This window comes from Coregonus clupeaformis, chromosome 7 (assembly GCF_020615455.1).
Source record: "Coregonus clupeaformis isolate EN_2021a chromosome 7, ASM2061545v1, whole genome shotgun sequence".
NCBI classification, from domain to species: Eukaryota; Metazoa; Chordata; class Actinopteri; order Salmoniformes; family Salmonidae; genus Coregonus; species Coregonus clupeaformis.
Genome location: NC_059198.1, coordinates 57,090,246 through 57,112,920, shown reverse-complemented (window position 1 = coordinate 57,112,920; position 22,675 = coordinate 57,090,246). Strand labels below are relative to the sequence as shown.

General features: G+C 43.1%; 1 protein-coding gene across 8 annotated transcripts; it reads right to left on the bottom strand.

Moving 5' to 3' along the window:
- Positions 1-856: 856 nt before the first annotated feature.
- Positions 857-22,519, bottom strand: si:ch211-171b20.3. 8 transcript variants are annotated; one of them, XM_045221683.1, is made up of 8 exons: positions 22,109-22,195; positions 19,992-20,047; positions 17,980-18,175; positions 17,310-17,467; positions 16,802-16,937; positions 15,845-15,949; positions 12,759-12,814; positions 857-1,675 (listed from the first exon to the last, which is right to left on the bottom strand). In XM_045221683.1, exons 3-8 carry the CDS (start codon positions 18,087-18,089, stop codon positions 1,533-1,535), a joined length of 708 nt encoding a protein of 235 aa, XP_045077618.1. In that variant the 5' UTR covers positions 18,090-18,175; positions 19,992-20,047; positions 22,109-22,195; the 3' UTR covers positions 857-1,532. The 8 variants fall into 8 exon arrangements, with proteins under 8 accessions (XP_045077618.1, XP_045077617.1, XP_045077620.1 ...); XM_045221682.1 differs by lacking the exon at positions 22,109-22,195 and adding an exon at positions 21,391-21,566; XM_045221685.1 differs by lacking the exon at positions 22,109-22,195 and adding an exon at positions 21,391-21,566 and having other exon boundaries at positions 17,980-18,058.
- Between the last annotated feature and the right edge of the window lie 156 nt (positions 22,520-22,675).

The window sequence follows — 22,675 nt, the reverse complement described above, 5'->3', positions numbered from 1 at the left end:
TCATTCGATCTCCCTCCAACGCAACTGATTTTCTCCTCATCTCACCCGACACACAAAAACAAGATACAATAGATGTGTATGAGGGCCCTCATTGTTGAACACAATGCAGTCTGTTCAGTGGTATAGTGTGACTGTGTTGAAACGACACCATGTAGCCTACTTAGTGAGGGAAAGGCCACATTCCCAGTCCTGTGGGAAAGATGTGGTCTCTATATTGGTGATATGGAATGCACTCTGGATGTGTCCCAAATGGCACCCTATTCACTATATAGTGTCCCAGTCCAAAGTAGTGCACTATATAGGGTTACAGGGTGCCATTTGGGATGTAACCTCTAATATTCAATGTCATTCTTCATTCAGTATGTATACAGTTGAGCAGATCTTAAAGCCATTAGTGTAGTGCAGCGTGTATACACTGAGCCATAAAGAGTATATATATATATATATATATACACACACACACATACACACACTACCAGTCAAAAGTTTGGACACACCTACTCATTCAAGGGTTTTTCTTTATTTTTTACTATTTTCTACACTGTAGAATAATAGTGAAGACATCAAAACTATGATATAACATATGGAATCATGTAGTAACCAAAAAAGTGTTAAATCAAAAATATATATATATTTTTTTGACATTCTTCAAATAGCCACCCTTTGCCTCGATGACAGCTTTGCACACTCTTGGCATTCTCTCAACCAGCTTCATGAGGTAGGCACTGGAATGCATTTCAATTAACAGGTGTGCCTTCTTAAAATTTAATTTGTTGAATTTCTTTCCTTCTTAATGCGTTTGAGCCAATCTGTTGTGTCGTGACAAGGTAGAGGGGGTATACAGAAGATAGCCCTATTTGGTAAAATACCAGGTCCATATTATGGCAAGAACAGCTCAAATAAGCAAAGAGAAACGACAGTCCATCATTGCCTCAATCGTAAAGTACATTACATTTGAACACAGATCTTCCCAGATACTTCTGCGATACGGATTGAATCCAGCCTGGAATGTTTCAAACCTATATTTCATTCCAACAGTGTCCATATTTGGGATTTGTTCATTTTATGGAACAATGATAAAACATTGAATCCCATGATGACAGGATACAGTCATGTCAGCAGTTAGTGTGAGCTGAACATTGTCATTTTGTATTGGTCCAGCAGCCAAGGCCTTCCTTCTGGTCACAAAGACACAATTCAAACATTGTAACAGCATCATTTCAAATATTCCTCTGTAATACAGTTAGAGAGAAATACAAGAGTACATTTTATCACAGAATTGATGACCTCTGGATAACTCCTAAGGACTTTAAGGATGGATAAAACTTCCACATAAATCAAAATATTGAATAACACCGTGGTAGTACATAGCACCAACAAGTTTTTACAAAGTTAGATTTTTTCAAAACAAGAGAAACGTTTATATTTCGCTAAAATGTTTTATTTTGTTCAGGTGGCATTGGCACTGCGTATGGGGTCACGGCCTTTAACCCCTGAGTTCTGCTCTCTGATTGGCTGATAGGCAGGTTGTGTCAGGAGTCCTGTCTCCTGCTCTTCTTAATCTTCTTGATCTTCTCCTGCCTGACCGTTTCTACCTCCAGGGAAGCGATCTCAGACAGTCTCTGGATGATTGAGGCTGACGGGGCTCCACTGAATGGGTCTGGGTATAACTGGGCTGGAGGAGAAACACAGGGGAGAGTAGTAACTCCATAGACTCCTTCATGGATTGGAGAGGGCTAACATCTTGAGGAGGTGAGCTCCACAAACAACTGCAAGTCATTTTGTGATATGGGGAGCACTGGACTAGAACCAAAACAGGGTCTAAGCAAGCATCAGGATCCGACTGTCCTGGAGGAGGGACCGAGAGAACAGTCTAATGGCTGGAGGGGGGACAGAGAGAACAGTCTAATGGCTGGAGGAGGGACCGAGAGAACAGTCTAATGACTGGAGGAGGGACCGAGAGAACAGTCTAATGACTGGAGGAGGGACCGAGAGAACAGTCTAATGACTGGAAGAGGGACCGAGAGAACAGTCTAATGGCTGGAAGAGGGACCGAGAGAACAGTCTAATGACTGGAGGAGGGACAGAGAGAACAGTCTAATGACTGGAGGAGGGACAGAGAGAACAGTCTAATGACTGGAGGGGGGACAGAGAGAACAGTCTAATGACTGGAGGAGGGACAGAGAGAACAGTCTAATGACTGGAGGAGGGACAGAGAGAACAGTCTAATGACTGGATGGGGGACAGAGAGAACAGTCTAATGGCTGGAGGAGGGACAGAGAGAACAGTCTAATGACTGGAGGAGGGACAGAGAGAACAGTCTAATGACTGGATGGGGGACAGAGAGAACAGTCTAATGGCTGGAGGAGGGACAGAGAGAACAGTCTAATGACTGGAGGGGGGACAGAGAGAACAGTCTAATGGCTGGAGGAGGGACAGAGAGAACAGTCTAATGGCTGGAGGAGGGACAGAGAGAACAGTCTAATGGCTGGAGGGGGGACAGAGAGAACAGTCTAATGACTGGAGGGGGGACAGAGAGAACAGTCTAATGGCTGGAGGAGGGACCGAGAGAACAGTCTAATGGCTGGAGGAGGGACAGAGAGAACAGTCTAATGACTGGAGGAGGGACCGAGAGAACAGTCTAATGACTGGAGGAGGGACAGAGAGAACAGTCTAATGACTGGATGGGGGACAGAGAGAACAGTCTAATGACTGGAGGAGGGACAGAGAGAACAGTCTAATGGCTGGAGGAGGGACAGAGAGAACAGTCTAATGGCTGGAGGGGGGACAGAGAGAACAGTCTAATGGCTGGAGGAGGGACAGAGAGAACAGTCTAATGACTGGAGGAGGGACAGAGAGAACAGTCTAATGGCTGGAGGAGGGACAGAGAGAACAGTCTAATGACTGGAGGAGGGACCGAGAGAACAGTCTAATGACTGGAGGAGGGACAGAGAGAACAGTCTAATGGCTGGAGGAGGGACAGAGAGAACAGTCTAATGGCTGGAGGAGGGACAGAGAGAACAGTACGGATACCAAATAATATATAACTAGATGGTAGGAGTACTGGGCTAGAAAACAAACGGAGTAAGAAAGTGTTAGGAAGCCAACTGACAGCTTCAAGGAAGCTAGAAAACAAATCACAAGTAAGAGCGCACAACTCCAAAACCATTCACGCACACACAGTAAGAAAGATGGGGGGGGAATGGTCTGCTACAGACAGACAGACAGACAGACAGACAGACATGACCGATTGACAGGAGGAAGGGCACTTAATCACGACTAGAATCACTACTCTCGACGGGTCTGACCTAGAGTATGTGGACAACTACAAATACCTAGGTGTCTGGTTAGACTGTAAACTCTCCATCCAGACTCACATTAAGCATCTCCAATCCAAAGTTAAATCTAGAATCGGCTTCCTATTTCGCAACAAAGCCTCCTTCACTCATGCTGCCAAACATGCCCTCGTAAAACTGACTATCCTACCGATCCTTGACTTCGGTGATGTCATTTACAAAATAGCCTCCAACACTCTACTCAGCAAATTAGATGTAGTCTATCACAGTGCCATCCGTTTTGTCACCAAAGCCCCATATACTACCCACCATTGTGACCTGTACGCTCTCGTTGGCTGACCCTCACTACATATTCGTCGCCAAACCCACTGGCTCCAGGCCATCGATAAATCACTTCTAGGCAAATCCCCGCCTTATCTTAGTTCATTGGTCACCAAAGCAACACCCACCCGTAGTATGCGCTCCAGCAGGTATATCTCACTGGTAATCCCCAAAGCCAACACCTCCTTTGGCCGCCATTCCTTCCAGTTCTCTGCTGCCAATGACTGGAACGAATTGCAAAAATCTCTGAAGCTGGAGACACTTATCTCTCTCACTAACTTTAAGCATCAGTTGTCAGAGCACCTTACCGATCACTGCACCTGTACACAGCCCATCTGAAATTAGCCCACCCAACTACCTCATCCCCATATTGTTTTTTATTTTGCTCATTTGCACATCATCTTCTGCACATCTATCATTCCAGTGTTAATACTTGCTTTATCTTGGCCAGGTCGCAGTTGTAAATGAGAACTTGTTCTCAACTGGCTTCTTACCTGGTTAAATAAAGGTGAAATAAAGGTGAAATAAAGGTGAAATAAAGGTGAAATAAAATGTTTCACCGAGTCGTGGCTGAACGACAAGGATAATATAGAGCTGGCTGGGTTTTCCGTGCATCGGCAGGACAGAGCAGCTACGTCTGGTAAGATGATGGTGGCCTGAGGTAGAGTACCTCATGATAAGCTGTATACCACACTATCTACCAAGAGAGTTCTCATCTATATTATTCGTAGCCGTCTATTTACCACCACAAACCGATGCTGGCACCAAGACCGCACTCAACGAGCTGTATAAGGCCATAAGCAAACAAGAAAATGCTCATCCAGAAGCGGCGCTCCTAGTGGCCGGGGACGTTAATGCAGGAAAACCAGTTTCACCTCATTTCTACCAGCATGTCACATGTGCAACCAGCGGGAAAAAAACGCCAGACCACCTTTACGCCACACACGCACATTCAAAGCTCTCCCTCGCCCTCCATTTGGCAAATCTGACCATAATTCTATCCTCCTGATTCCTGTTTACAAGCAAAAACTAAAGCAGGAAGTACCAGTGACTCGCTCAATAAGGAAGTGGTCAGATGACGCGGATGCTACGCTACAGGTCTGTTTTGCTAGCACAGACTGGAATATGTTCCGTGATTCATCCAATGGCATTGAGGAGTTTACCACCTCAGTCACCGGCTTCATCAATAAGTGCATCAACGACGTCGTCCCCACAGTGACCGTACGTACATATCCCAACCAGAAACCATGGATTACAGGCAACATCCACACGAGCTAAAGGCTAGAGCTGCCCTTTTCAAGGAGCGGGACTCTAACCCGGACGCTTATAAGAAATCCCGCTATGCCCTCAGACGAACCATCAAACAGGCAAAGCGTCAATACAGGACTAAGATTGAATCGTACTACACCGGCTCTGACGCTCGTCGGATGTGGCAGGGCTTGCAAAACTATTACAGACTACAAAGGGAAACCCAGCCGCGAACTGCCCAGTGACGCGAGCCTACCAGACGAGCTAAATGCCTTTTATGCTCGCTTCGAGGCAAGAAACACTGAAGCATGCATGAGAGCACCAGCTGTTCCGGACGACAGTATGATCACGCTCTCCATAGCTGACGTGAGCAAGACCTTTAAACAGGTCAACATTCACAAGGCAGCGGGGCCAGATGGATTACCAGGACGTGTACTCAGAGTATGCGCGGACCAACTGGCAAGTGTCTTCACTGACATTTTCCACCTCTCCCTGACCGAGTCTGTAATAACTACAATACCGGTCAACACACCTACTCATTAAAGGGTTTTTCTTTATTTTTACTGTTTTCTACATTTTAGAATAATAGTGAAGACATCAAAACTATGAATTAACACATTTGAAATCACGATGTAACCAAAAGAAGTGTTAAACAAATCAAAATATTTAATATTTGAGATTCTTCAAAAGAGCCACCCTTTGCCTCGATGCCAGCTTTGCACACTCTTGGCATTCTCTCAACCAGCTTCATGAGGTAGTCACTGGAATGCATTTCAATTAACAGGTGTGCCTTAAGGTTAATTTGTGGAATTTCTTTCCTTAATGCGTTTGAGCCAATCAGTTGTGTTATGACAAGGTAGGGGTGGGGGTATACAGAAGATAGCCCTAGTTGGTAAAAGACCAAGTCCATATTATGGCAAGAACAGCTCAAATAAGCAAAGAGAAATGACAGTTCATCATTACTTTAAGACATGAAGGTCAGTTAATACGGAACATTTCAAGAACTTTGAATGTTTCTTCAAGTGCAGTCGCAAAAACCATCAAGCGCTGTTCATTGGAGACCGTGTGAATCAGGCCTTCATGGTCAAATTGCTGCAAAGAAACCACTACTAAAGGACCCCAATAATAAGAAGAGACGTGCTTGGGCCAAGAAACACGAGCAATGGACATTAAACCGGTGGAAATTTGTACTGGAGTCCAAATTTGAGGTTTTTGGTTCCAACTGCTGTGTATTTGTGAGAAGCGGTATGGCTGAGCGGATGATCTCCGCATGTGTATTTCCCACCGTAAAGCATGGAGGAGGTGGTGTTATGGTGTGGAGGTGCTTTGTTGGTGACACGGTCTGTGATTTCTTTAGAATTCAAGGCACACTTAACCAGCATGGCCAACAACAGCATTCTGCAGTGATACGCCATCCCATCTGGTTTGGGCTTAGTGGGACTATCATTTGTTTTTCAACAGGACAATGACCCAACACACCTCCAGGATGTGTAAGGGCTATTTTACCAAGAAGGAGAGTGATGGAGTGCTGCATCAGATGACCTGGCCTCCACAATCCCCCGACCTCAATCCAATTGAGATGGTTTGGGATGAGTCGGACTGGAGAGTGAAGGAAAAGCAGCCAACAAGTGCTCAGCATATGTGGGAACTCCTTCAAACACTGTTGGAAAAGCATTCCAGGTGAAGCTGGTTGAGAGAATGCCAAGAGTGTGCAAAGCTGTCATCAAGGCAAAGGGTGGCTAATTGAAGAATATCAAATATATATTGACTTGTTTAACACTTTGTTGGTTACTACATGATTCCATATGTGTTATTTCATAGTTTTGATGTCTTCACTATTATTCTACAATGTAGAAAATAGTACAAATAAAGAAAAACCCTTGAATGAGTAGGTGTTCTAAAACTTTTGACCGGTAGTGTACATGTTTCAAGCAGACCACCATAGTCCCTGTGCCCAAGAAAGCGAAGGTAACCTGCCTAAATGACTACTGCCCCGTAGCACTCACGTCAGTAGCCATGAAGTGCTTTGAAAGGCTGGTCATGGCTCACGCCAACATGGTCATGGCTCACATCAACACCATCATCCCAGAAACCCTAGACCCACTCCATATTCGCATACCGCTCCAACAGATCCACAGATGACGCAATCTCAAACGCACTCCACACTGCCCTTTCCCACCTGGGCAAAAGGAACACCTGTGTGAGAATGCTGTTCATTGACTACAGCTCAGCGTTCAACACCATAGTGCCCACAAAGCTCTTCACTAAGCTAAGGACCATGGGACTAAACACCTCCCTCTGCAACTGGATCCTGGACTTCCTGACGGGCCACCCCCAGGTGATAAAGGTAGGCAACAACACATCTGTCACGCTGACCATCAACACTGGGGCCCCTCAGGGGTGCGTGCTTAGTCCCCTCCTGTACTCCCTGTTCACCCATGACTGTGTGGCCAGGCGCGACTCCAACACCATCATTCCGTTTTCTGATGACACAACAGTGGTAGGCCTGATCACCGACAACGATAAGACAGCCTATAGGGAGGAGGTCAGAGACCTGGCCGTGTGGTGCCAGGATAACAACCTCTCCCTCAACGTGATCAAGACAAAGGAGATGATCATGGACTACAGGAAAAGGCGGGCCAAACACGCACCCATTCACATTGAAGTGGAACAAACAAACTGTGATGGTCCAAACACACCAAGAAAATTGTGAAGAGGGCACGACAACGCCTTTCCCCCTCAGGAGACTGAAAAGATTTGCCATGGGTCGCCACATCCTCAAAACGTTATACAGCTGCACCATCGAGAGCATCACCGCCTGGTATGGCAACTGCTAGGCCTCCGACCGTAAGGCGCTACAGAGGGTAGTGCGTACGGCCAAGTACATCACTGAGGACAAGCTTCCTGCCATCAAGGACCTATATAGTAGGCGGTGTCAGAGGAAGGCCCAAAAAATTGTCAAAGACTCCAGTCACCCATGTCATAGATTGTTCTCTCTGCTACAGCACGGCAAGTCTAGGTCCAAAAGACTGCTTAACAGCTTCTACCCCCAAGCCATAAGACTGCTGAACAATTAATCAAATGGCCACCCGGACTATTTACATTGACCCCCAACCCCCTTGTTTTTACACTGCTGCTACTCTCTGTTTATTATCTATGCATAGTTACTTTACCCCTACCTACATGTACAAACTACCTCGACTAACCTGCATACCCGCACATTGACTCGGCACCGGTACCCCCTGTATATAGCCTCCTTATTGTGTTACTATATTTTCTTAACTCTATTTCTTGAACTGCATTGTTGGTTAAGGGCTTGTAAGTAAGCATTTCACGGTAAGGTCTACACCTGTTGTATTCGGCGCATGCGACAAATAAAATTGGATTTGAAGTTGATTTACTTTATTGAACAATTCATATGATTCATTTATACGATTATCATTGTATTAGTTGGGATTCAATTCAATTGCGGTGAATCAAATCAGGTGAATCAAAATAATACTTTGTGAATCCTGAACAGCAATTTTAGAAAATATATCTTTTCTTTTCTGATTTTATGCCTTTAAAACTTGTTTTGTAGATACTTCCAGTTGATTTGGCCATCCAATGTATGGGACATTGCAACTCAATAGATGCTAGTCAGCCTGAAAAGTAAACACTTCTAAGGTAGCTTAGATAAATATGACTAAACTCAAAAAGGTACATTTCCTGAAGAACATTTGTGGGCTTGGTTCATCTGAATAAAAAGATTTGTAGCCTACCATAGCCATTTGATCTTTGATATATTGAATGAGCTAATTATTTCAAAAGGTATAAAACTTATTTGGTTGTAATGTTTTACATCAAGGGTGGTCAACCATCCTCCAGGAGAGCTAATGGGTGGTCAACCATCCTCCAGGAGAGCTAATGGGTGGTCAACCATCCTCCAGGAGAGCTAATGGGTGGTCAACCATCCTCCAGGAGAGCTAATGGGTGGTCAACCATCCTCCAGGAGAGCTAATGGTGTGCAGGCTTTTATTCCAGCCCCCATCTAACAAACCACATTTTAGAAATGATCTGCTCAACTGGCCGTTGATAAAACTGTCTGATGTGTTTAAGCAGGGCTTGATCAAAAGCCTGCAATACCCAGTAGTTCTCCAGCCTGAGGGTTGACCATGTGTTATATACAGTTGCCCAACAGGTATTCTACACTGAACAAAAATATAAAACGCAACGTGCAACAATTTCAAAGATTTTACTGAGTAACAGTTCATATAAATTAATCTGTCAATTTAAATTAATTCATTAAGCCCTAATCTATGGATTTCTCATGGCAGGGAATACAGATACAGTGCATTCGGAAACTATTCAGACCTTAACTTTTTCCACATTTTGTTACGTTACAGCCTTATTCTAAAATTGAATAAATATTTTTTTCCCCCTCAATCTACACACAATACCCCACAATGACCAAGCGAAAAAGAGGTTTTTAGGAAATGTTGCTAATTCATAACAAATTAATAACTGAAATTTCACATTTACTGTAGATTAGTATTCAGAGCCTTTCCTCAGTACTTTGTTAAAGCACCTTTATCAGCGTTTACAGCCTTGAGTCTTCTTGGGTATGACGCTACAAGCTTGGCACACCTGTATATGGGGAGTCTATATAAAGGTCCCACAGTTGACAGAGCATATCTGTCCGTAGATCTCCAAGACAGAATTGTGATGAGGCATATATCTGGCGTAGGGTATACAACTATTTTTAGAGTGTTGAATGTTTTCCAAGAGCACAGCCACAATTGGGAAATGGAAGAAATATGCAACTACCCAGACTGCCTAGAGCTGGCCGTCCGACCAGACTGAGCAACCTGGCAAGAAGGACCTTGGTCAGGGAGGAGACCAAGAACCCAATGACCACTCTGACAGAACTACAGAGTTCCTTGGCTGAGATGGGAGAACCTGCCGGAAGGACAACAGTCTCTAGAGCGCTTCACCAATCTGGGCTTTATGGGAGAGTGGCCAGACGGAAGCCACTCCTGAGAATAAAGGCACGACAGCACGCCTGGAGTTTGCAAAAAGGCACGTGAAAGACTCAGATCATAAGGCAAAAGATTCTGTGGTCTGATGAGACAAAAGTGTAACTCTTCGGCCTGAATGCAAAGTGACTATGACTGGAGAAAACCAGGCACAGCTCATCACCCGTCTAACACCATCCCTACCGTGAAGCATGGTGGTGGCAGCATCATGCTATGGGGATGCTTTTCAGAGGCAGTGACTCTGAGACTGGTTAGGATAGAGAGAACAATGAATGGAGCCAAATACAGGCAAATCCTTGATGAGAACCTGCTTCAGTGCAAACGACCTTAGACTGGGGCGAAGATTTACGTTCCAACAGGACAATGACCCCAAGCATACAGCCAAAGCAACCCTGGAATGGCTTTAGAACAAGAATGTGAAAGTCCTTGATTGGCTGCAGCCAAAGCCCAGACTTGTATCCCATTGAAAATCTGTGGAAAGACTTGAAGATTGCTGTTCACCACCACGCCCCATCTAACTTGAGAAAATCCTCAAATCCAGACGTGCAAAGCTGATACAGACATACCTAAGACGATGACTCACAGCTGTAATTGGCGCCAAAGGTGCTTCTACAAAGTATTGACTCAGGGGTGTGAATACTTATGTAAATGAGGTAATTCTGTATTTAATACATTTGCTAAAATTTCTAAAAACATGTTTTCACTGTCATTATGGAGTAAAAATCTACTTAATCCATTTTGAATTCAGGCTGTAACAACAAAATGTGGAAAGGTCAAGGTCGTGGTCAAAAGTTTTGAGAATGACAAATATTAATTTCCACAAAGCCTGCTGCCTCAGTTATGATGGCAATTTGCATATACTCCAGAATGTCATGAAGAATGATCAGATGAATTGCAATTAATTGCAAAGTCCCTCTTTGCCATGAAAATGAACTTAATCCCAAAAAAACATTTCCACTGCATTTCAGCCCTGCCACAAAAGGACCAGCTGACATCATGTCAGTGATTCTCTCGTTAACACAGGTGAGAGTGTTGACGAGGACAAGGCTGGAGATCACTCTGTCATGCTGATTGAGTTAGAATAACAGACTGGAAGCTTTAAAAGGAGGGTGGTGCTTGAAATCATTGTTCTTCCTCTGTTAACCATGGTTACCTGCAAGGAAACACGTGCCGCCATCATTGCTTTGCACAAAAAGGGCTTCACAGGCAAGGATATTGCTGCTAGTAAGATTGCACCTAAATCAACTATTTATCGGATCATCAAGAAGTTCAAGGAGAGAGGTTCAACGGTTGTGAAGAAGGCTTCAGGGCGCCCAAGAAAGTCCAGCAAGCGCCAGGACCGTCTCTTAAAGTTGATTCAGCTGCGGGATCGGGGCACCACCAGTACAGAGCTTGCTCAGGAATGGCAGCAGGCAGGTGTGAGTGCATCTGCACGCACAGTGAGGCAAAGACTTTTGGAGGATGGCCTGGTGTCAAGAAGGGCAGCGAGGAAGCCACTTTTCTCCAAGAAAAACATCAGGTACAGACTGATATTCTGCAAAAAGGTACAGGGATTGGACTGCTGAGGACTGGAGTGAAGTCATTTTCTCTGATGAAACCCCTTTCTGATTGTTTGCGGCATCTGGAAAACACCTTGTCCGGAGAAGACAAGGTGAGCGCTACCATCAGTCCTGTGTCATGCCAACAGTAAAGCATCCTGAGACCATTCATGTGTGGGGTTGCTTCTCTGCCAAGGGAGTGGGGTCACTCACAATTTTGCCTAAGAACACAGCCATGAATAAAGAATGGTACCAACACATCTTCTGAGAGCAACTTCTCCCAACCATCAAAGAACAGTTTGGTGACGACCAATGCCTTTTCCAGCATGATGGAGCACCTTGCCATAAGGTAACTAAGTGGCTCGGGGAACAAAACATTAACATTTTGGGTCCATGGCCAGGAAACTCCCCAGACCTTAATCCCATTGATAAGTTGTGGTCGATCCTCAAGAGGCGGGTGGACAAACAAAACCCCACAAATTCCAAGCATTGATTATGCAAGAATGGGCTGCCATCAGTCAGGATGTGGCCCAGAAGTTAATTGACAGCATGCCAGGGTGGATTGCAGAGGTCTTGAAAAAGAAGGGTCAACACTGCAAATATTGACTCTTTGCATAAACTTAATGTAATTGTCAATAAAAGCCTTTGACACTTATGGAATGCTTGTAATTATACTTCAGTATACCATTGTAACATCTGACAAAAATATATAAAAACACTGAAGCAGCGAACTTTGTGAAGACCAATACTTGTCATTCTCAAAACTTTTGACCACAACTGTACAATACACCACCACCAGGTTGTTGGGCACCTACTGAACCAAAAAATATACTGTATTTATTTTCTCAATTACATATATTGCTAAATAAAAAGGTTTAAGGAAATACATGCAGGCACCACATTACTACAAGACAAAACAGCTCGCTCAATCAAGCAAGCATGATGGTCTTGTAAGTATAATAGCAAAGCTTGTTTTCATATAATAAAAAATACAAATTAAAAAAACGTAGTGGAAAGGGATTAGTGTGGTGTGAAGAATCCACAACTTTAACTTGTATGTGGTACAAACCACATTACTGTGGAAGCACCTCCTCAAAGAGTATGAATCAGGCTGTTTGAGAAGGTGTGACTCCTGAGCAACCTGCCTACACACAGTTTGAAGTAGAATAGACCAACATAACTACTGTAATAGGACAAAGCTGTGTGCTGGAAAACCTTGGTAGAGCATGGGTGGAATAGGAATTGTGGTGCTCATGTGAATTTCCTTTATTTTTTCAGCTTCAGATCAATGCCTACCTCTCACTTAAAACATAGTTTTTTTTGTTTTAAATTATACTTACATTTCTGATTAGCTCCTATTGTGAATAGACTGCAGGTTCTGTTATTTACTCCGGGTCTGAGAACAGAATGAGCAAAAAAGACTAGTCACCCTCAAAACTCCTGAAACGTCACGCTACATACTGTAGACACGCATCCCAAACAGCAACAACCTGTTCTCTACATCAAGGGAATTCAACTCTAAACCCTACGAGGTCCAGAGCCTGATTGGTTTTCTGTTCTAACTGATAGTTAATTACACCCACCTGGTGTCCCAGGTCTAAATCAGTGCCTGAGTAGAGGGGAACTGGCTTCGAGGTCCAGAGTTGAGTATGAGGGCCATATATAGTGCAGCATATTTGACTAATACCCTATGGCGTGCCATTTGGCCCTATGGGCCTTCAGAAAGTATTCATACCCTTTGACTTATTCCACATTGTTGTTACACAGCCTGAATTCAAAATTGATTCAATTGATTTTTTTATCTCACCCATCTACACACACACTACCCCATAATGACAAAGTGACAAATGTTTAGACATTTTTGCAAATTCATTGAAAATGAAATACCGAAATCTCATTTACATAATTATTCGCAACCCCGAGTCAATACATGTTAGAATCATCTTAGGTAGCGGGTAAGTTTCTAAAGGCTTTGCACACATGGATTGTACAATATTGGCACATTATTAATATGCCATTTAGCAGACGCTTTTATCCAAAGCGACGTACAGTCATGTGTGCATACGTTTTTACGTATGGGTGGTCCCGGGGATCGAACCCACTACCCTGGCGTTACAAGCGCCATGCTCTACCAATTGAGCTACCGAGGACCACAGACACCATCATTTTTATTATTTTTGTAATTCAACTGTCAAGTTGATTGTTGATCATTGCTAGACAGCCATTTTCAAGTCTTGCCATAGATTTGAGGAAATGTAAGTCAAAATTGTAACTAGGCCACTCAGGAACCTTCAATGCAGTCTTGGTAAGCAACTCGTGTGGATTTGGCCTTGTGTTTTAGGTTATCGTCCTGCTGAAAGGTGAATGTGTCTCCCGGTGTCTGGTGGAAAGCAGACTGAACCAGGTTTTCCTCAACGATTTTACCTGTGCTTAGCTCTATTACGTAGATTTTTATCCCCCAAAAACTCCCCAGTCCTTGCCGATGACAAGCATACCCATAACATGAGGCAGCCACCACCATGCTTGAAAATATGAAGAGTGGTACTCAGTGATGTGTTGGATTTGCCCCAAACATAACGCTTTGTATTCAGGACATAAAATGAATTTCTTTGCCACAATTTTTGCAGTTTTACTTTAGTGTCTTATTGCAAACAGGATGCATGTTTTTGAATATTGTTTATTCTGTACAGGCTTCCTTCTTTTCACTGTCATTTAAGTTAGTATTGTGGAGGAACTACAATGGTGTTTATCCATCCTTAGTTACAGAGTTTAATGGTTGTTATAGGCGAAAACTGTTCTAAAAGTCACCATTGGCCTCACGGTGAAATCCCTGAGCGGTTTCTTTCCTCTCTGGCAACTGAGTTAGAAAGGACACCTGTATCCTTGTAGTGACTGGGTGTATTGATCAGTACATCATCCAAGGTGTCGGCGGCAGGTAGCTTAGTGGGTAAGAGCGTTGCGCCAGTAACCGAAAGGTCGCTGGTTCTAATCCCCGAGCCGACTAGGTGAAAAATCTGTCGACGTGCCCTTAAGCAAGGCACTTAACCCTAATTGCTCCTGTAAGTCGCTCTGGATAAGAGCGTCTGCTAAATGACTAATAATAAATAATAATAATTAATAACTTCACCATGCTCAAAGGGATATTCAATCTTTTTTTTTTTTTTTTACCCATCTACCAATAGGTGCCCTTCTTTGCGAGGCATTGGAAAACATCCCTGGTCTTTGTGGTTGAAATTCACTGCTCGACTGAGGGGCATTACAGATAATTATATGTGTGGGGTACAGAGACAAGGTAGTCAATCAATCATGTTAAACACTATTACTGCATACAGAGTGAGTCCAAGCAAATTCTTACTCCTGAATTTATTGAGGCTTGCCATAACAAAAGGGGCTGAATCCTTATTGACTCAAGACATTTCAGCTTTTAATTTGTAATTATACTGAACAGAAATATGAACACAACATGCAACATTTTCAACGATTTTACTGAGTTACAATTCATATAAGGAAATCAGTCAATTGAAATAAATAAATTAGGCCCTAATCTATGAATTTCACATGACTGGGCAGGGGCGGATCCATGGGTGGACCTGGGAGGGCATAGGCCCACCCACTGGGGAGCCAGGCCCAGCCAATCAGAATGAGTTTTTCCCCCACAAAAGGGCTTTATTACAGACAGAAATACTCCTCAGTTTCATCAGTTGTCCGGGTCTCTGACGATCCCGCTGGTGAAGAAGCTGGATGTGGAGGTCCTGGGCTAGCGTGGTTACACGGTTTTGAGGCCGGTTGGACATAATGCCAAATGGTACAGAAATTAACTTTAAAAACACAGTCAACAGTGCTGGTGGACATTCCTACAGTCAGCATGCCAAATCCACGCTCCCTCAAAACTTAAGACATATGTGGCATTGTGTTGTGTGACAAAACTGCACATTTTAGTGTGGCCTTTTATTGTCCCCAGCACAAGGTGCACCTGTGTAATGATCATGCTGTTTTATCAGCTTCTTGATATGCCACACCTGTCAGGAGGATGGATTATCTTGACAAATGAGAAATGCTCACTAACAGGGATAAACTAATTTGTGCACAACATTTGAGAGAAATAAGCTTTTTGTGCATATGGAACATTTCTGGGATCTTTTATTTCAGCTCATGAAACATGGGACCAACACTTTACATGTTGCGTTTATATTTTTGTTCAGCATAATTTGTAAACATTTCTCAAAACATAAATTCCACTTTGACATTATGGGGTATTATGTGTAGGCCAGTGACACAAAATCTCAATTTAATCAATTTTAAGTTCAGGCTGTAACACAACAAAATGTGTAAATAGATAAGGGGTGTGAATATTTTTGAAAGGCAATAGGGTGTAGACATAATGTAGCTATAATACTGTGATGGTGCAATAACACTACTCTGGTACCTGTTCTTGTAGCCTTCTGTTGAGAAGGGGTTTCTTCCATTGAGCGAGGCTGCAGCTGGCAACAGGATGGCAGGAAATGACTTCAGGTCATACGCCTCATAAGAGCTGGAGGGCAGAGGTACCCACCATCAACACCCTAACACAGCACATTTACATTTTAGTCATTTTAGCAGACGCTCCTATCCAGAGCGACTTACAGGAGCAATTAGGGTTAAGTGCCTTGGTCAAGGGCACGTCGACAGATTTTTCACCTAGTCGGCTCTGGGATTAGAACCAGCGACCTTTTGGTTACTGGCACAACGCTCTTAACCACTAAGCTACCTGCCGCCACACACCATCAACCCCATACCCGAACACTCCGTCAACCCCATACCCGAACACCATCAACCCCATACCGTAACACCCCATCAACATCCTAACACACCATCAACCCAAACCTACCATCAACCCCACACACACTAACAAAGTTTTTAATTGTTTAAAAAACACCTAAACTCCAATGACTGTCAGATTAGAGTCACCAAACTATGACCTCTGATCAGAAGGGGTTTGGCTGGCTCTCTCTATTGTCTGACACACTAACCTACCAGCTAATCTCCCCCAGTGAAATAGAAGTTATGCAGGGTCAGCCTTAACGATTTGGGGGCCCGTTTCAAAATGCAATTGAGGTCCCTTACCCCCAGAAAGGGACATTTTACGCCATACATTAAGTGTTTTGATAATGAATAACCTGGTATTAAAAATACCTTCAATTCTTGGGTTTAATTTCAGGTAATTAGTGTTAGTTTTGTGGGCCCCCTGGGCAGTTGGGGGCCCGTTTCATTCGAAACACGGCTGAGTCCGACTCTGGCATTTATCGACAGTAGAGACACAGAGTACAGTGCTGGATTAATGGCGGGGAAGAAATACTCAGGATGAGCTGCTTAGTTACCCGAAGGCCAAGCGGGGTCTGCTTACCCAAAGGCACAGGGGCGAGCAGGGGCGTGGGAAAGCTTCTTGCGGAGGGTATAGTGGTGGAGTTGGCCCGACCGGTGGGTCTGGTATTCTCTGGGCAGGGGAGGGATGGAGCCGCTGGGCTTCAGGGGACGCTCATCTAGGGGGGGAAATATCATTATAAAAAGTAAGCTTTACTAAGAGAACATGTCAACAAGATTGTGTGGAAATTGAAAACAACACTGGCTCATATAGAAGGTAAAGCCTCAGTTTGACGTGGACGTTGCAGCTACAAATAAGTGTTTAGAAACATTTACACACAAAAGAAATGCTGCTGGCTAATGTTCTTATTTGAATAGCAGGCAACCAAGCCTGATCATTTCAATAGCTTGGCCGTTGAAAAAAAATACAAATGCTGAGGTCGCCATCTACTGGTGACACACTGTAGTCACACGTGTCCAACAACCAAACTGCGCCTTCACTACTGCACGATCTTACAGTAATAATTAAATTGGAAAAAATAAACAAATACCTCTGAAATCATACTTGGGATACATCCTGCTGTCATTCTTCCATTTATTATCAAACAGAAAGTGTCTCCCACAGAGGTCTTTCTCAGGGTAGTTATTATCTGAGGAGTCAAGTTGGGACAAAGGAGACACCTCTCTGCCCAGGAAAGAGGAAGTAGACCTGAACAACATGTAAATAACATTCAATAGGAGGCCACAAATTAACATTCATTCAACTGAATGGAGTAGTGCCAACTAATATAGCTAACCTGAGTGTCCATCCCAAATGGCATCCTACTCCCTATATAGTGCACTTACCCCTATACATATCTACCCCCATCACTACAGTATCCCTGCACATGTAAATACAGTATTAGAACACACTTTAAGTAGTTCCTGTATATAGTATGATTACTTACTTAATTGTGTATTTCATATTTCCTATTCTTGTGTTTTTTTCTAGTAATACATTGTATTAATTATTGCATTGTTGGGTTTTGAGTTTAAGAATGCATTGCACTGTACTTGTGCATGTGACATTAAAACTTGAAACTTTTGACCAGGGCCCATCCAAAGTAGTGCACTATATAGGGAATAGGGTGCCATTCTCTGGTCTAAAGTAGTGCACTATATAGGGAATAGGGTGCCATTTGGGACGTATACACATTCTCTTGTACACTTAACGTTACTTACCCCTCCACATTCCAGTTGGAATCCTTCCCGTCCCTGGAGTCTAGAATTTCAAAATAAAAAGGCATGCTGTGGTATTCAGCTGTAAGATGTGAAGAAAGTGGAACCAGCATAGTAGATGATTCAATCACACTACAGGTGTTTAATTGATTGTATTAGGATTCCCCAATAGCTACTGCACACGCAGCAGCTACTCTTCCTGGGGTCCACATAAAAAAAAAATACATGAAAGTACAGAACAGTTATAGACAAGAACATAAGATGACATTAAAGTCCAAATAAAATAAGTTATTGGAAAGACACCAAGAGACAAAATGTACACACTTTTCATATATGCATAATCATATTCTTATATACAGTACAGTTGAATTAGATCTTAAGATTGAGGAGAGGTGCTGTGATAGGTAAAAATACGTGTTTTTTTCAAGCTAAGCTTGCTTTTTGCCTGAGTAACCGCTGGTGGCAGAGCGTTCCACGATGGCATGGCTCCGTTAGCTAAGGCCAAGCAATAAACTACAGTGTACCCCATCTCATCGTGAAACATTACCAGTGTGTAATAGGTAGTCTGGCTAGCTGGTGGCTAATGAAATGGGGTCAGTGCTCTACAGCAGACTCCCCAAGGGGCAAATAGGTCCTATTCATGAGTGTATTACTTTAGACCAGAACCCTACGGGCACTACACAGGGAAAAGGGTGACATTTGGGAAGCAGTGATATAGATTTGCTCTGGACATACATATAATGGACTGTCAGACGGCCAGCTGGCTCAAAACAAAGCAACATGCCTTGCCCTTAAAGGGATATTCCACCCTATAATTGAAATGTGACGTGAAACGTCATCATAAGGTTATCCTCACTGGAGATAGGGGATGGGCATAGTTGTCTAGAACATAAACCATCTGTCTATATCCTCAGGACTAAGTTTTATTACGTTAAAATGTCCTTAAAGTGCACCATCAGATTAATATCCTTAATGACTTCAACTCCCATTGCGCAAAGCGGTTCTCCCGTCTCCCCGCTTGCAGGCAAGTGAGGCACTGTAAGAACGGTTGCTAAGGGACGCCATTTGCGTCTTTGCGTCTCAAAAAAGATACACGTCAACTAAGCTTGTTGCCCATCATGAGGACCAAGGCACTATTCATATAATTAATATAAATGACTATTTGTATGGCATGTTCAATGGAAACACCGGTTGTTGTTTTTTTACTCCGACGCGTTTCGGTTGCATGGCCTTCGGAGTACAAAAATATGATAATACAATGTCCTCTTTTGAACAGATGTTTCCAATGAACCCTGATTAGAAGAGGGAACGGTTACAGAATTCATTGGCTCTTTGTGCTGTTGCCCTCCGCTATGTTTGGACCGTTTTGGTCCATGTTTGCTGTGCTCTAGTGTACTATAGAATGGATGGGCGGCAGGTAGCTTAGTGGTTAAGAGCGTTGTGCCAGTAACCGAAAGGTCGCTGGTTCTAATCCCCGAGCCGACTAGGTGAAAAATCTGTCGATGTGCCCTTGAGCAAGGCACTTAACCCTAATTGCTCATGTAAATCGCTCTGGATAGGAGCGTCTGCTAAAATGTAAATGGCTCTCCTGTTCTTAACACTTTGCCCGGTCATGTTCAAGGTTAGAACTACCTTTCTGGGGGTTCTGATGCCTCTATTTTTTTGATAACATATCTACAGTATTTCACTTTTTTAAATGGGTATAGTATTGCTTACTAGGTGTTGTCCAATGAATTCTGTAACCATTCCCTCTTCTAATCTGGGTTGATTGGAAAAATCTGTTCAAGAGGACATTGTATTATCATATTTTTGTAATCCCTAACGAAGGCCATGCAACCGAAACGCGCCGGAGTAAAAAAAAACCAAAAAAAGTTGTTTCCATTGAACATGCCATACAAATAAAGGCATTTTAATTAATTATATTTAAGAGTGCCTTGGTCCTCCTTTTTGATGACCGATTTATCAAAGAGCGCCTTCTGTCAACCAAAATCGACTATTGTGTACCTATTGTGTACCTTGCAGCGCTTCCCTTGCTTCGTTTTTTCTACAAGCTTGTTGACCCCATCAGGACCTGAAGATGAGTCCACGTCACAATCATTTAACACGTTCATTCATTTACGTAGTTATTACACATTGATTACACTATCACCTCGTATTTCATGTCACAACGATTCACCGAAACGTATGCTATGATGTGGGTAAAGTTGGTAAAGACACTTCCAAGCTCTGGACAGTGGTCATAAAAAAGCTAGCTAGTTGATGGATGCAAACAATGTTCTTCCCCAAAAACATAGCAAAACAACTGTTGTTTCAGTAGCTATAGTTAGCTAACTTTCTAGCTAGGTGTCATAATCTAAAAACACCCCTAATTTATAAAACAGTATTTATTTGATTAATGGTGGTCGGACCCACCAACGTGAAGCTAGCCACAATTAGGATTAGCCACAATTGTGGAATTTGTGGTTCGCCTTCAAAATAAACCTCAATGAAAGTGATGCAAATTAATACAAATAGTGGAATAATGCCATAATGGAATATATCGTGCTAAACGAGGTAGGAATGTTCTTATATAAATTCAACAAAATACAATAACTTGTTATTTTGACAAAAATCTGATGAAATCACACTGGATGTATTAGACTTTAGAACTGCATTGGGGGCATACTTGTTTCCTATGGATTGTGGATCAATGACATGGGGTATCAGTCTACTCTGACACCCAGAGAACATTGTCATAGCTCTTATTGCGGGACTCTGAAACCACTGTGAATTGAGCCACATTTATTGTACTAGTCAACCTACTATGTGTATTTAACACAATTGCAGAGGAAAAACAATACAACCTGGATGTTTTGGAGCCTGATAACTGAGGACTTCTTTGGGGGGGAAAAACACTTGGGTACTGAGTAGACCGACACCCCATTTCATTGATCCCCAATCCTTAGGTAAGGCTGTACAGTGCAATATGTCAATAGGCTGACTGGGAGGTGATTTCCCACAGTCAAAATCCCGCAATAAGAGCTACGACACTAATATTTGGGTAAACTCTTCACAGTTGTGTTCTGTGGGTGTCACCGAGTAGACTGGTACCCCATTTCATCCTTGTTTAACATGATCTAGTCATGTCATATATATATGTCATATATATATATATATATATATATATATAGCATGATTCCGCCAATTCTAACCTTCTGCATCACTATCAAATGAGGGCCTTTTATTTTCAGGCGAAACGCAAATGCCACTACTGTGGCTAATCCTTATTGTGGCTAGTTTCACAACACATAATCCGGTCCAGTCAATCCATACCAGCCAGATGAAGCTAGCTGGTTGTTTATAACTTTAGTTTTGGGCTGGCTAGCTAGTTATTTCATTAGGAGAACAACGAGTGGCTACCTAGCTAATACTTACTCACGTTGATTCCGAAATCATTGCTGAGAATATTGAAAATGACTGCAGTTTCTACTGGTCATTGTTTTCAGGCTGGTTGCATTTGGTGCTAGCTAGGTACCAAGCTTAAACTAGCTAGATACCCCAGAAGTTGCTAACTCCAAACGGGGTTCTATAGGTTGCAGGCTAACAGGGCCCTTGACCGTTGCCATAGCAACAGGGCCCTTGACCGTTGCCATAGCAACAGGACTCGCATAGCTTTGAGATAGAAATGCGATCTCTACCAGGTTGAATATGGAGAGATCCTAACGCCTACATTGATAGCTAGTTGTAAAATCCCTGAAATAAACTGTACTAACTACTTCTCATTTTGATATCGACTATTGTGTGGAACTACTAGAGACAGCATTGCATTGGGTGTTTGTAGTCGACTTTAACTGCAGTTTTCCATACATTGCGTCCTAACTCACATGCATTATTTAACAATGTAAATCAGGAATTTGTGGATTTGGATGATTATTCATTTAACTGCACAGATTAATTGCACGCATGCCTCATGGTTGAGAAGAAATTGACTACCTCTTTAAAGAAACATGTTTTAAACGCCTACACCTTTGTATTATCTATTTGCATATACTTTAGACATGTAAAATCATACGCGCCACTATGGGTTTCTTCACCGTACCCAAACTAAAAACAGATTTAAGTAAGCATAACTAATAAAGCATCAACTACTTACCGTTCAGAGGGCATTTTCTCCTAGGTGTGTGGACATGACTCGGCTTGACTCCGGCCAGCCTTCCTCTTGGTATACTAAACCCCGGACGATGACTGCGGCCGAGAGCTCCATAGCTGCCTCGGCCCAACTGTGCGCCAGTGTAACCCGAGCAACCCAGCGAGAAGTCCCCGGCAGTGCTGATAGAAGCCGCCACCTGTAGTGTCATCAGCTTCGGGCTGGCTATGGGGTGCATTACCGCTTTAAAAATACTGACGACAGCACGCTACACTGTACAGACTAAAATCTAGAGATAACACTTTGCACTAAATGTCCAAAAATCATAAACTGGCTAGCTAATTTGCCATGCCAGTATGTAAGCAAAAAAAACAACTAGCTACTAGCTAGCTAGCTGACGTATTGAGTCATGTAGTTTCCATGGCTACAGACTGTGGCTGGCCCAACATATCAGAAAGTCCCAGCCCTAAATCATTTACATACTAAAAATACACCTCAACTACTGCTAAAACAACTCCCTTACACAAACCCGTCCTGTAAAAAGTGAAATGTGCCCATTTGTGACAGCAGGAT